Genomic DNA, 15,450 nt, shown 5'->3' with positions numbered 1-15,450 from the left:
GTGTGTTGCTTTTCTTTAAACCTTAAGAATAGTTGGACAGCTGAGGAGAAGAAAGACTGTTGTCCACAGAGCAACTGAGTGAGGTGTTATGGTTTCTGTGCAGGCCTCGTGGAGTGTGCAGAAGAGCCCTGTGAAACCTACGAGGTGGTGCAGACCCCACAAGGTTTCCGATGTACCGTGAAGGCCCCCAGCCTACTCTACAAGTGAGTGATGCCCCTTGGCAGCTTCATGGGGAGGCACTTCCAGGAAACTTAGAAGGAAGCTGCTGCTTCTCTTTTCCACACTTATTATAGTACTTACTAGTGACAAAATGGTTTAGTGTTTAACATCCTAGAATTTCTAAAGACTAATTGCAGATCAGTTTCATCGTTCCATATACATCACCAAAGCCTGTTGATTTTTGCCTCTTAAGTATCTTTTGAATCCACCACTTACTTTTTCTTTATAGCCATTCTGCTACCTCTTCTGTGGATTATTTCAAATAGCCTACTTACTGGTCTCTCCACATTGATTGTTGCTCTCTTCCAATCAGTTCTTCACATTGAGGGTGGAATAATCTTTTTAAAAGGAAAACCTGATTATTTTATTAACTTTGCTTGAAATCCATTAACATTCTTCCATGGAAGATGGAATTTTATTCCATTAGAGCAGTGGCCAAAATCTTGAACGTGACTTAGCCAGCCCTGCATTTTTCAGTTTCAGCTCACACCACTCTTTCCCTGGCTTTGCACTTAAGTTTAACTGGTTTTCTTTAGTTCCTCAAATGTTCTGGGTTCCTTCCTACCTTCTAGCTTTGGCATATGCTGTTCCCTTTCCTTACATTACCTAGTTATTAATATATTCTCCTTCCTTAGGGAAGCTTGTTTTGACACCGGCATCCCCACCCGCCACATTGATTACCGTAGTATATGTTTTCATTACACCACTACTTTTCCTTTATAGCATTTCTCAAGCCTCATGTTTATATTTATTTGTCAGCTAGTTGATGTTTCTTCCCCTAGACTGGAAACTACTTGAAGGCAGGAATATGTCTGTTCTGTTGTCCTCCAGTTCTTGTCAAAGACTAAAATGCTTTTTCCAGAATCATCTTTAGTTTTAAATTGCTTGGAAGCTTTGTGATCATTTCAGTCTGTGCCTGCTTGCCTTCGTGTTGATCATATTCTGTCTCTTATTAACCACTAATATCGTTAGCTCTTGTAGCTGGCTGGCTTCTTTTGGGCTTGCACCTCTGAAGATAGGATGGTCTAGGAAGTCATAGATTGTATTTCTGTGTTGTACCAGATGAATAAAGTCTGTCTATACTTCTCTATGAGAGAAGGTCTACAAATACAGAATCATACACCTTTAAGTTCCAAGAGGCAAATAGTTGCATGTTTTTCAACTTGAGAATTTTCTGAAACACCTAATGAGGATGACATTTCTCTCTTGGAATGGGACCAAATGAGAAACCAAATGCGAATCCTGACAGCTCACTTTCCAGGTTTCAGGCACATTTTCTTCTAAGAAATGTGATTTTAGAAAGCTGTGACTCAGATTCCTTGTAAAAATCAATGCAACATGTCTTCCTTAATGTATATATTTGTTACTGCTAAGGTATGTAAAGATTCCTTAAATGTCTGATTCTAACCATATGACCTTTTGAATTTTATATATTCTAAATACTCATTTTGTTCCAGATGACTTGCATGTTACATTAAGTATTGGTTCTGCTAAATCCTAATTAATAGACAATATTTACTAGGAAGACTTCTTTCTTTTTTCCTTTCTTCTTCCTTCCTTCTCTTCCTCTCTTCCTTCCTCTCAGTCTTATTGACAAATGATTGACCTACATGGAAGATTTCTTTCTTAAGAATCATTTATGTAAGCTTATTTGGTCCAAGGAAGAAATTAGTTGACCAAACTAACTTATAATCAAAGTCTAATAGTGGTGCACGTGTCCACAGACGAGGTCTAATACTGTGGCTCTCAACTTCAGGTACAATTAGAATCACCTGGGGAGTTTTAAAAACTCCCAATACCTAGGTGTACCCCAGACCAGTTGAGTCTGAATCTCTGGGAGCTGAACCCAGGCATCATTAGTTTTTATAGCTACCCAGGAGAAGGCAATGGCAACCCACTCCAGTACTCTTGCCTGGAACATCCCGTGGGCGGAGGAGCCTGGTAAGCTACAGTCCATGGGGTCGTGAAGAATTGGACACAACTGAGCGACTTCACTTTCACTTTCATGCATTGGAGAAGGAAATGGCAACCCACTCCAGTGTTCTTGCCTGGAGAATCCCATGGAGAGAGGAGCCTTGTGGGCTGCCGTCTATGGGGTCGCACAGAGTCGGACACGACTGAAGCGACTTAGCAGCAGCAGCCAGGTGATTCCAGTGTGTAGCCAAGATTGAGAACTACTTGATCTGGCAAGAATTTCTACTTATACAATAAACGAGTCATCCTTTCACTGTTTATCTGTATTATTTTAGTGAATGCTTTAGACTTTCCGTGTAAACCTCTTTTGGGTCTGTCTGTACTCTTAACTGGAAGGATGCCATCATGGGTTTAATGAGGATGACATGGTCTGTACTGAGCTATGTGCCAGTCACTGGGAAGTCCTTTTATATATGATCACATTTAATCCTTACGACCAACCTTATGATACTTAGGTATTACTCACTCCATTTTTTTAAGTGAAGTAGTGGGGTACCATTGCCTTCTCCGAAGTAGTAGGCTAAGAGTGGTTAAATGACTTGGCCAAGGTTTGTTTGCTTCTAAAGCCTCTTTAACCTCAACCACTTCCCTTTCTAAGGTGCCTAGACTATTAATAACACTTTGAACCAACAACTTTATGAGAGGTTTGTCCACTAGCCATGTGCTAACAAATAGGAACCTGACTGAAAATACCCCTTTATTGATAAGACCTGGAAAGACAAAGGCTGAGGGGGTTGGTGCTACATAGTCCCTAGCTCAGCACAGAGAAAAACTACATGGAAACTGTGGAGTTCCAGTCCTCCTCTGAACATCTTGTTTTATAAAAAGCGGCTTACTACAATAAATCTTAAAGGAAATAATCAGACTTGGTTATCCCATGTAAAAACAAATACGGAATTTTAGACATAGTCACCAATGCTGTGAATGAATGTGAAGTCGCTCAGTCGTGTCCGACTCTTTGCGACCCCGTGGACTGTAGCCTACCAGGCTTCTCCGTCCATGGGATTCTCCAGGCAAGAATACTGGAGTGGGTTACCATTTCCTTCTCCAGGGGATCTCCCCGACCCAGGGATTGAACCCAGGTCTCCCGCATTGGAGGCAGACGCTTTAACCTCCGAGCCACCAGGGAAGCTCACCACCAATGCTGTAGTGTACTGTAATTGAAATCATCGAAGTCAAAATACTGTTGATGAGGAAGTTTTTTCTCTTAACTTTATGGTCCTGTGATGGTCTCTTAGTGCTTTATTTAGACTCTGAAACTTTTCTCCTGGGATCCAGTAGTCTCATTTGCCTTGATACATCTAATTACTATGGGTTCCAGAAGATAGCTTTGGATGGTCAGAATTATTTATACTAGGAGGCCTAAGTAAGTAATGTGAGCCAATAGATGATTGGAGTCAATAAAAGACAGTAGGAAGTGGCAGGGATTGTGATGAATTCATATTCCATTTTCAGAAATGAGCTCATGTTCCAGCCTGTTTTTGCCATTGAGTAGACAGATCTCCTAATTTTTTGAAAGAACTTAGAAGTCTATGTTTTTTAGGTGAAATTTCCCAAACAACACATGTCTATGTGTTTGAATTCAGTCTGAGGGTTACCTCTTTCTGTGCTTGCATCTTGGTTGGTGGACCCTGCTCTTTGCTAAGCTCTTTACCATTATTTAATGAATGAAGGATAATTCCCTTAGGATGAATTCAAAATGTAGTTAATTTGCTCTCTAAGAGGGCAAGATTTTCCCCCTTCAAACTGTAGACCCATTCAAGTGTCCAATGAGACTATGCTAGCTTTTCTTTCACTTAACTGCAGACCCAGATTTTGAATCTAGTTTTGAGAAGCAAACAGGCATTGGGTATAATTATTCTTTCTATGCATTGAATTGGCTGTAGGACATCGTTTTGTCAGTGAATATAATGCAACACGTTCTATAAAGCTATATGACTTGTAATTTCCTCTACAAATACTGAGTTTTTACTGAAGCACTCTTCTATGAGGGAGTATCTCTGGCCACATATGATTTAAATATGATGGAGTTCTTTATTCGGGTATATTTTGACTTACATTAATTAACTTTCTCTATATTATAGGCATATTGTTGGAAAGAGAGGGGACACTAGAAAGAAACTAGAAGTGGAGACCAAAACTTCTATTAGCATTCCTAAGCCTGGACAAGAAGGAGAAATTGGTGAGACTCTATATATGTTTGCAGTCACTTTTGTATGTGTATGGAATAATGTGACCCAACTGAGTTTGATGATTATATTTTTTGTGTGGTTCTGTAGCTATTGTCCTTTTTATATCAGTATCAGTCTCTCAGATGAGGAAAGATGTACTTACACAGCCTTATCTTGATTTGAGTACCTGGGCCTTAATTTGATACTTTACTACACACTGATGGAATAAAGCTTCCAGATTTTGTTGTGGACTAGGCGATTTCTTGTATGCTTCAGTAGCTTGAAATGGAGTTTGTGAATTATTTCAGGTTAGAATTAGAGGGAAAAAGTGAGATCAGCAAATTTGAAATGAGGTTCAGCCCTTTCCCTATTAGTTATCTTGTTTGTATCTTGCTTTGTAGACTAGGAAGGAAATTGTAAGAATAATAATTAAAACAACAACCTGATTCAAGTAAGTGTTCAGGTGAGGAAAAGTAGTTTAGCAATAGAAACCATGTCAGAAAGTTCTGTACTAAAGCATCAATGTGAACCAGGTGCACAGACTTGTGTTGTAAAGTGACTTTGAGTGAGGGGTACTGAAGGGACAATTTTTAAAACAGTAGGAATTTTTCAGCCTCAAGTAAGTGCAGCAGCCTCCAATAATCCATTTTCCATAAACATTCATGGATTGTATTAAGTCTTAGGAGAAAAGAATTATAAGTACTCTTCTTATTTTGTTCTATGTAAAAATAATCACTGTGGCAGATAAGTAGCAGTTGACTTTAGAGTGGCTGTCCAGAAGAACTTTCCATGATGGTGAGTATATTGTATATTTGCAGTATCCAAAGAGCCACTAGCCACTCGTGTGAGTACTTGAAATGTGGCTAATGTGACTGAGGAACTGAATTTTAAATTCTATTTAATTTTAATTCATTTATCTTTTAATTTAACTAGCTGCACGTGGGCTCCTATTTTGGACAGTGAAGTGCTGGAGTTTTCCCTAGCCCCTTGGTAACGAGTAAACTCTTTTTTGTTTTTTGGCCACGTGGCATGTGGGATCTTCATTCCCTGACCAGGGATTGAACTGGCAGCCCCTGCATTGGGAGGGTGGCGTCTTAACCACTGAACCAGGGAAGTCCCCATGAGTAAACTCTTAACTTCAGAACTTTAATGACATTTTTGAAGAACTCCCATTAAAATAGATATTTAGTTCATTAGAATTACTGTTTTAAAAAAAAAAGCTTGTGTCTTTCCCTAAGTGTTAAAGTTCAGGCTACAAATACTGAAGTAATTTTATTAATTGCATTAAAGCTTATTTCTCTTTTTCTGATTTAAAAATTAATACATGCTTTCAAAAAGAAAAGCTTGTAGAAATTATATGTAAAGTATAAAGGAAAGTCTTTTATGTTATGAACTTCAGCCATAATTGTTGCTAACAGTTGAATCTGTTCCCCATTTTTTTCTATGAGTATAGTAACAGATGGCTAATAATTTTTATTTTGGTAAAAATTATAACAGGCAATAAATGTGAAGACCTTAGCCATTTTAAGATACTGGAGTCATTCCAAAACTTATCCAGAAAAGGTTAGACAGGTTATTGACTTGAAAGCCAAAATATTTCAGTGTGAATAATAAGGGTGTTTAATTGTTAAAAGTAAGAATTTAGTGGAACTAATTTAATTGAAAAGCAAGAGGATAAACTGGCTTATTAGTCTTGTAGGGAAGTAAAGTATATAAAAAAATTGAATTTACTGGTTACAGTAAATTGGGTTCTGATGTGAAATCAAAACTGCAGTTGCATTGATATGGTATATGCTGTAATTAGTTGTTTTGCCTCTCCTAAATTAGAGAAACTAGAGAAGAAAATGATCTGGTAGGTTTCGATTTGCTTCCCTGGTGGCTCAGATGGTAAAGCGTCTGTCTGCAGTGTAGGAGACCCAGGTTCGATCCCTGGGTTGGGAAGATCCCCTGGAGAAGGAAATGGCAGCCCACTCCAGTATTCTTGCCTGGAAAATCCCATGGATGGCAGAGCCTGGTAGGCTACTGTCCATGGGGTCGCTAAGAGTCAGACACTGAACGACTTCACTAATTTGTCCTCTAGATAAGAATTTGGTCTAGTCTGTTTTGAAGCCTCAGGCAGTGGGATATAAGAATGATTTTTTTGTGCGTGTTTTAGCTGTATCCGATTCTTTGCGACCCCGTGGACTGTATTTGGCCAGGCTCCTCTGTCCATGGGATTCTCCAGGCTTTTAAAATTATTTTGTCATTTTAGTTATGCAGTTGGTTTTTATAAAGTTCCACATTAGTGCCCTTGTTTTCTTCCTCTGTATCTCTTGTTGTAGTCCTTAGACCCATGTCAAGTAAATTCTGACCCGCTCAGATATTTGTAGTTTTAGAATATTTCTAACCTCATCATATTTGCTCTGTAGTCATTGTTTGCTCAACTTTGAATCTTTTTCTGGAAATAAGTCTGAGCACCTTTGACATGCCCTTAGCAGTTTTCTGTGTTAAAAAAATGAAAACATCTTACTAGTCTTATTCTCTGCCAAACTACCTTCTTAGTGCAGAAGGATAGATATAGTAGGAGTTTTAAGCTTCCTTCCCCTGCATACCTTTTTCTTTTAGTCTCTTACCGTATTTTTTTCCTTGTACAGAGATAGTTATAGTTTCTACTTTAACATTGTTCCAGTTTACCGTTGAGTCCTCCTTTGTCAGTCTTTCTATGGCACATTATTTGAATGCCTGCTTGGACACTTCCCTTCACCGGGCATTTGAATCTTTTGGATTCTCAAAGTGTTCTACTGAAAATACAATTATATCATCAAAAAAATACCGTATCTCTACTTCTTAATTTTTTTGTGCGTGCTTGCCAAGTCGCTTCAATTACGTCTGACTCCTTGCGACCCCATGGACTGTAGCTGGCCAGGCTCCTTTCCTTTGTCCATGGGATCCTCTAGGCAAAAATAACTGGGGTGGGTTGCCATGCCCTCCTCCAGGGGTCTTCCTGACCCAGGGGTTGAACCTGAGTCTCTTACATCTCCCGCATTGACAGGTGGGTTCTTTAGCACTAGTGGCATTTGGGAAGCTCTCTTACATTTTTTGGTTATGACTTATGTCAATTTTCTATTTAGGCAAACAGGTTTTAGGCTTTCTGTTCATTCATTCACATGTGTGTGCGTGAGTGCTCAGTTGCTTAGTTGTGTTCGACTCTTTGTGACCCTATGAAATGTAGCTTGCCAGGCTCCTCTGTCCATGGGTTTCTCCGGGCAAGAATACTGGAGTGGGTAGCCATTTCCTCCTCCAGGGAATCTTCCCGACTCAGGGATGAAACCAGTGTCTCCTTAGTCTCCAGCTGTGGCAGGCAGATTCTTTTATCATTGGAATCCCAGTTCATTCATAATTTACTTCTTTTCCCAGAAATTTCCATCTTGTTTCTTTACAACAAAATGGATATGACAATTTCATTTTCATTTAAAAAAATAGGCTGTTCTTGTAGAAAATTTCAAATGCTTTAATGGGAAGTATTAGGACAAATAAATGGAATTATTTGTTCCATTCCAAGCAACTTCTGCAGTTGCTTGGAAGGAGCAAGCTTTGTGGTTTTGAAAGTACATAGCAGATGTTGCTACTATTGAAGTTAATACTTCAGTATCTCACATCATATTCGGAGTCTGTCCTTGCCTCTTTAATAAGTCCTCCATTGAGGTGGCAGTTTTGGTCGCTGTTCCTGTCTTCTGCGTCTGTCCTTAGCTTCTGTTTTGAACCAAGCACTGCCAGTTCTGGAACCTAGAGGTTTAATCTCTATTAAACAGAGGTTATGTAATCCTTAAATGATTTTTTTTTCTTTACAGATTGTAGTGTAAGGTTTTGTGGTTTTTCCTCTTATTTTCATTTATATATAAAGACAGCCCAGATCAGAGAAGACCAAGTTACACTGAGGTGTGGAAATTTGATATCCATACATACAATGCAGATATAGATAAACATTTTTACTTAACCTTGTATTTTTCATACAGTTAGGGTAGGATCGTATATATTGTAGTAGACTCCGTTTTGCTCTTTTACTATAGCAAATTGCTAAAAATTTTGCCACAGTATTTTTTAAAATTGAGGTAAATTCACATAACAGAAAACTCCACTTTTTTTGTTCTTAATTTTTATTGTTTGAATTTCTGTGTAATACATTGTTCTTTTTTTTAAAATGGTAGAATATACACAACATAAATTTACCATTTAGACCACCTTAAAGTGTTGAATCGAGTGGCGTACATTTACAGGCTTCCCTGGTAGCTCAGACTGTAAAGAATCTGCCTGCAATGCAGGAGACTCAAGTTCGATTCCTGGGTGGGAAAGATGCCCTGGAGTAGGAAACATTTACAGTTGCTTGACAGCCACTGTCTAGTTCCAAAACATTTGTCAGCCAAAAAGGAAACTTCATACCCATTAACCAGTCACTCGCCATTCCTCACTACTCCCCAGATCTTTGTCACCACTAATCTGCTTTCTGTCTCTGAATTTGCCTGTTTAGATAGTTCCTATACGCAGAAACATGCAACATGTGGTCTTTTGTGTCTGGCATCTTTAACTTAGCATACTGTTTTCAAGATTCATCCGTGTTTTTGCATGTATGATTACTTCACTCCTTTTTTGTTTTTGCCACATAGTATTTCAGTGTATGATAATACCTAATACCACGGTTTATTTGTTCATTTATTGGTTAAAGAACATTTGTGTTTTTCCACCTGTTGGCTGTTGTGAATAAAGCTGTTATGAACATTTGTACAAGTTTTTGTTTTTGTTTTTGAATACTTGCCTGTACTTCCTTTGAGTTTCTACCTAGGAGTGGAATTCCTGGGTCATGTGATATTTCTCTGTTTAATTTTTCATGGAACTGCCAGACTTCTACATATCAGCTGCACCATTTTACATTCATACTAGCAAGGTATGAGGGATAGCTTTGTAGCTTTTGAATTCATTTTCTTACTTCATCAGACGGTCTTAAGGTTACTCTGTTTAAACCTCATTCTGCTTAGACTGGATTCATTAACAGCTTTCTTACCCTTGATACTGTCTGCTGTTCAGAATTATGTACACATTCATGACAGTTTTGTTCCCCAGAGATGACAGTTTTAAGAGGTCACCTATTTTACAACCAACTGATGGTCCTTGAGCGTGTTAAATCTTTTTTTTTTTTTGCTTACAGTAATCACTGGTCAGCATCGAAGTGGTGTAGTTTCAGCCCGAACTCGGATTGATGTTCTTCTGCTCACTTTTAGAAGAAAGCAGCCCTTCACTCACTTCCTTGCCTTTTTCCTCAATGAAGCTGAAGTTCAGGAACGATTTCTGAAATTCCAGGAGGAAGTACTGGAGAAGTGCTCCATGGTAAGCAACAAATAGAACAAAATTAAAAGTTGAAAAAGTATAAGGAAGAGTACAAAAATGGCTCGTAATTCAAACAGTAGAAAGATACACTCTTCTCCCACTGAAAAAGGGAACCATTTCTGATGGTTTCTTTTAATTCTGAACTGAAAAAAAATACCTACGGTTGTATCAGCACATAAGTTTCCATGTATTACAGAAATATCCTCTAAAGGATGACACAAAAGGATCATCCTAATGTACCTACCATTCTGCACCTTGTGGGTGTATTTTTATTCATTTTAGCACATGTATAGATTCCTGTAGCCACTTAACCACAATCAGGATACAAAACAGCTGCACTCCCCCCAAAAACTCCCTCACGTGGTCTCTTGGAGTCACCTCTTCCTCACCCCAAACCTTGGGAATCACTGATCCCTTCTTGGTTACTATTAGCATTGTCTTTCCTGAATATATACTATATGTTTTCCTGAGAATGTACTATATGTGAGATTGTGTTTTTTTTTCACTCAGTGTAATGGCTGAGTGGTCTGTTTCAGTAGATTATCCTCTTTCATTAATTTGTTTCCAGTTTTTGGTAATTATAAGTAGAACTACTATAAACATTTGTGTAAAGGTTTTTATGTGAACATAGTTTTCATTTCCTTAAGTACCCAGGAGTGGGATTGCTGGGATCTATGGTAGGTTTTTTTTTTTTTTTTTATGTTCCAAATGTGATGGGTTTATTTTATTTTACTCTGATGCAAAACCAAAGATTCTACTACCATACAGAGACCAATATATTGCAAGGTCATGAAAAAGTGGTGTGGGACATGCAGGACGTGATGGACAACTGGAGGGTCAGGTCATCTCCTTTGAACATGACACTACACTGTCGCTGAGGAACACTTTGAAAATAACACTGTGGAACTGAACTGAAACAGGGCAAGTACGTGACCACTTCCGGGCATGCCTTCAAGCACCTCCCTTAGGATGGACTCAGTATCTAAGTTTCAGTGTGGGGAGGAGTACAATTCTTTGGAAGAATAAAACGTTCACACTTTTGAATTTCACAGAAGAATTTTAAGGCCAAAATATAGTGGGTTCATTTCTCTTCACCTCCAGGGACAAAGCTGATGCTTTATTCAAAACCACATTAAGCTTCTAGTTCAAATCTCAGACCAACCTTGTGCCCTCCTGCATTGAAGTTCTTTCCATCGATTAGAGCTGACAGAGTCAGTTTCACTCCTGGTCGAAGGGTCTGAGTGTAACCTAGTCCAGTCAGGCTGGCATTGTTTACTTTAGCAGAGAGAGAAGTTCTGCAGTCCAGCTTGTACTTAGCAGCGATGCCTAGGCGGGTGTTGTTACTGCCGGCTGTCCACTCGGGGTTTATCGACATTTCAATCTTCTCATTCACTTTCTGGTAGATCAACCCTCCAAACTCAGTGCTGTCATTCACCTGAGTGTGCAGATGGAAGTCTGCGGCCTTGTAAGCCATGGCGAAATTATTCTGTGACAGTTTGGATTTGGCTGTGTCAAAACTCAGGCCAACCTTCAAAGGCCAAAACAGCCCAGCCATAGATGGTTGGTCCTGAAAAATCTTTATCAACATTACTGCCAAGACTGAAACAATCCCGTTAATATGAAGCCTTCAATTCCCCATTCTTTTCCTGTGTTCAGTACAAATACGATATTGAGTCAGTTTCAACCCTTCGGCCAACTTATTCTCCCAAGAGATTTCTGTCCCAAGAGTATTGTCTGTGTTCCACTTCTGGGTGAAGGTCAGTCCATAGTTACAGATCTTGTATTTGGTCTCTAGGTTGCCTGATGCTTTCCCTGTATCAGTGTAAGCATGACCAGAAGTAGAAAATTCCATTCCACTACATGACTTGGTTCTCATATCTATTTTGACCATGCCAAATCCATATCCTTTGTTGAAGACATCTTTGGCAGCCTTTCCTAGGTCACAGTAAGTCGGCATGTTACACATATTTCCAACCGGAGGGCCCGTCCGCTGCACCAGGAGGGGCCTGTCCACTCCGCCAGGGCACCGCTGAAGGTCTTCTCCGGACCATGCTCGCAGCACCTGCGCTAGGTGTATTTTTAACTTCATAAGAAACTACCAAACTGTTTTTCAGAGTGCCTTTATTACCTTACACTCCCATCAGCAGCATAAGAGAATTCCAGCTGTTCTGCATACTTACCAGTATTTGGTGGTGTTGGCAGTTTCATTTTAGCCATTCTAATGAGTGTGGTGTGTAGTGAGATGTTATGGTGGTTTTAATTTGCATTTCTTTAATGGCTAATGGTGTTGAACATCTTTTTATTGTGTGTTTTTTAACCATTCTTATATCTGCTTTGGAGAGGTGTTGACTTTTTTTTTTAAGATTTGTATTTTTATTTGTTTTTGATTGTGGTGGGTCTTCGTTGCTCATGTAGGCTTTCTCTGGTTGTGGTGAGCAGGGGCCGCCCTTCGTTGCAGTGTGTGGGCTTCTCATTGTCGTGGCTTCTCTTGTGGAGCACAAGCTCGAGGTGTGTGGGCTTCAGAAGTTGCAGCGCATGGACTCAGTAGCTGTGGGATCTTCCTGGACCAGGCAAGGTGGATTCTTAATCACAAGGGAAGCCCATGTTCACTTCTTATGCACAACTTAAAACTGTTTTCTTACTGCTGAGTTTTGAGAGTTCTTTTGTAAATGTTACACATACAAGTCCTTTCAAAGATATGTGATTTCCAAGTATTTTTTCCCAGGCTGTAGCTTATCTCTTCATCCTCTTATCAGTGACTTTTATAGAGCAAAAGTTTTAAATTTTGATGAAGTCCAATTTATTAATTTTTCTTTTATGGATTGAACTTTTAATGTCATGTCTAAGAACTTTTTGCATAGCCCCAAGTCACAAAGGTTTTCTCTTAGAATTTTTATGGCTTTGCTTTTTTACACTTAGATCTGTGATCTAGATAATTTTTGTATTTGTTTAAGTTGTAAGGTTTAGGTCGAGGTTCATTTTTTTGCATATGGGTGTCCATACTGTGTTTTCTCAATCTTGTAGTAAAGAGAGGAATAAAAGCATGTGGATAAAATAGAATAGTGGTTAGGATTTTTTTTCGTTCTTGAAACAGATGGACCTACATCTGATTCTGGGTTCTTCAATCTGTATAGACTTGAACAAGTGAACCTCTCCAGATTTTTACAGCCTGCTTTGGAGAGTTGTAGGAAGGATTAGATGAGATGACATATAGTACTCAGCATGGTGCTGGATACAAAAGAAACATTTGATAAAAGGTAACTGCTATTCCTGATATTTTTATGACTGGTTAGGTTAAAAGTATTACTTGGAGTATTCAGAGTAGATAAGCCCTCTATTTGATAGTTGTGGGCAAGGTCAGAGAAAATGATTTGGTGAACATTTTTGTAAGATCCTTTCTTCTTTTTCCTTTCCTTTTTTCATCTTGTCCATATTGCTCGAGCTGGGTCTTAGGTATTAGGATAGAGTGAGATATAGGTATCCAGATATAGAAGTATTAGAATCCAAGTACTTTTGTGGGACGGGCGTGACAGTTCATCAACTTGATTATTTAATATGATAAGAACATAGAGACTGGGCAGATGTGAGCAGACAGTACAGAACCGTATAATCTCAAAGTTTCTTAGCATTTGTGTGCTTGAACAAAGGTACATCTATAAGTTCAGTACTCAAATACTATACATATGTGTGTATCCGTGCATACATATATGATTAGAAAGCCATCAGAATATTACTAATTGTCATTAGTCAACCACCAGAGTATCTTTTTTCCCCTTAAAATTTCATAGCAAGAGGATTTATTCTCAGTGGGAGTGGAGGGTAGGGTAGGAGAAGATCAGGAATATTGATGTTTCAGTACAGTTTGGATAAATTTTGTGGGGGTCGTGCTGGTAAGTTTTGGAATTGTTTTACCTTGTAAACACCACTTATTGAAGCTCAATGATTATTTATTTTTTGAAATATTACAAATACCTGGTATGTGACAAGCAGATTGTAATAAATTGGCCTTTTTCTTTCTCTCTCTCTCTCTATATGTGTGAATGTTTTTCACTTTTCTTTCGTTTCCTGGCATGGGCTGAAAAGGAATAAATATTGGAATGATTACTTTAACTCAGCTGGAATGAGATTGGCCACTATGTGTATCATGCTGGCCTTAATCAGCCCCAAGTACTTCCTTCCTGCTCTCAGGGAGACTCCACACTGACATGTCATCTTCCTGCTTTTAAATCAGATCTTGATAACAGCAGGGAAGTAAGCACAGCATAAAACAGTAAATAAGGAACCATTATCTACCTATTACTGAAGAAAGTTTTACTGAATTTAGACTGATAAGCAGATGACCATAAAACCATGCAGGCATTTTCCACTGGTACTCTTTTATTTTTCCGACTGAGGAGAGTTCCTTTCTGGTGACTTTGAAGAATGTATACCTGTTCATTGAGATATCAGTGGTTTCCTGAAAGACCGTGTGGCTCTCAGTCTTATTTTGACTCCTCTGACACTTATCTGACATCTCTGATGAGAATTTCTTCATCTCTAAAATAGGAGTGGTCTTAGCATTTTCTTCCTTATAAGAAAGAGATGACCTCTCTTGGTATACAGTTGGCTCATACATTTAAAAAAATTTACATATGTATGTATTATGTATATTTATTTAAATTGTTACACACACTGTTTTCTAATTACCTTTTTGGGTTTGTTTTTTTTTTTTTTGGCTGTACATGGCTTTTGGTATCTCACTTTCCTTGACCAGGGATGGAACCAGGGCCATAGCAGTGAGAGTCCGGAATCCTAGCCACTAGGCAACCATGGACCTCCCTATCTTTTTGATTTAACAACATGTTTTGGGTCAATATATATAAATCTAACTGGTGCCTTTAGGTGCTGTAAAGATCCTAGTCTGTGTATGTACCCTAACTTATTTCATCAATCCCCTGCGATGGACCACTAAAGGAAACTATTTATATTAAATAATGCTATAATGAACATTTTTGTAAATACATCTTTCTGTTTTTGGCTGACAGTTTCTTTGGGGTACATTTTCGGATAAATTCTTAGAATTGGAATACATGGGTTCAGTTCAGTTCAGTTGCTCAGTCGTGACCGACTCTTTGCGACCCCATGAATCACAGCACGCCAGGCCTCCCTGTCCATCACTAACTCCCAGAGTTCACTCAAACTCATGTCCATCGATTCGGTGATGCCATCCAGCCATCTAATCCTCTGTTGTCCCCTTCTCCTCCTGCCCCCAATCTTTCCCAGCATCAGGGTCTTTTCCAGTGAGTCAGCTCTTCGCATGAGGTGGCCAAAGTGTTGGAGTTTCAGCTTTAGCATCATTCCTTCCAAAGAACACCCAGTACTGATCTCCTTTAGAATGGACTGGTTGGATCTCCTTGCAGTCCAAGGGACTCTCAAGAGTCTTCTCCAACACCACCGTTCAAAAGCATCAATTCTTTGGCGCTCAGCTTTCTTCACAGTCCAACTCTCACATCCATACATGACCACTGGGAAAACCATAGCCTTGACTAGACGGACCTTTGTTGGCAAAGTAATGTCTCTGCTTTTGAATATGCTATCTAGGTTGGTCATAACTTTCCTTCCAAGGAGTAAGCGTCTTTTCATTTCATGGCTGCAGTCACCATCTGCAGTGATTTTGGAGCCCCCCAAAATAAAGTCTGACACTGTTTCCACTGTTTCTCCATCTATTTCCCATGAAGTGATGGTA

The 15,450-nt window shown here is 39.0% G+C and overlaps 1 protein-coding gene and 1 pseudogene across 7 annotated transcripts in view; one reads left to right on the top strand and one right to left on the bottom strand.

The window, feature by feature from the left end:
• Positions 1 to 15,450, top strand: part of ASCC1 (activating signal cointegrator 1 complex subunit 1) — a 113,578-nt gene that overhangs the window by 3,109 nt on the left and 95,019 nt on the right. For all 7 annotated transcript variants that reach the window (XR_003509260.1, XR_003509258.1, XR_003509259.1 and 4 more), the window contains exons 3-5: positions 104 to 203; positions 4,278 to 4,375; positions 9,547 to 9,725. Coding sequence is in view for 4 of the 7 variants with exons in the window: in XM_027531139.1 (XP_027386940.1) it covers positions 104 to 203; positions 4,278 to 4,375; positions 9,547 to 9,725 (377 nt within the window). In the remaining 3 variants the exon portion in view is untranslated. The remainder of the gene's footprint in view (positions 1 to 103; positions 204 to 4,277; positions 4,376 to 9,546; positions 9,726 to 15,450) is intronic.
• LOC113885601 lies at positions 10,768 to 11,829 on the bottom strand (annotated as a pseudogene).

The sequence above is a fragment of the Bos indicus x Bos taurus genome, chromosome 28, assembly GCF_003369695.1.
Source record: "Bos indicus x Bos taurus breed Angus x Brahman F1 hybrid chromosome 28, Bos_hybrid_MaternalHap_v2.0, whole genome shotgun sequence".
NCBI lineage: Eukaryota > Metazoa > Chordata > Mammalia > Artiodactyla > Bovidae > Bos > Bos indicus x Bos taurus.
This window is presented reverse-complemented; position numbering and strand designations above follow the sequence as displayed.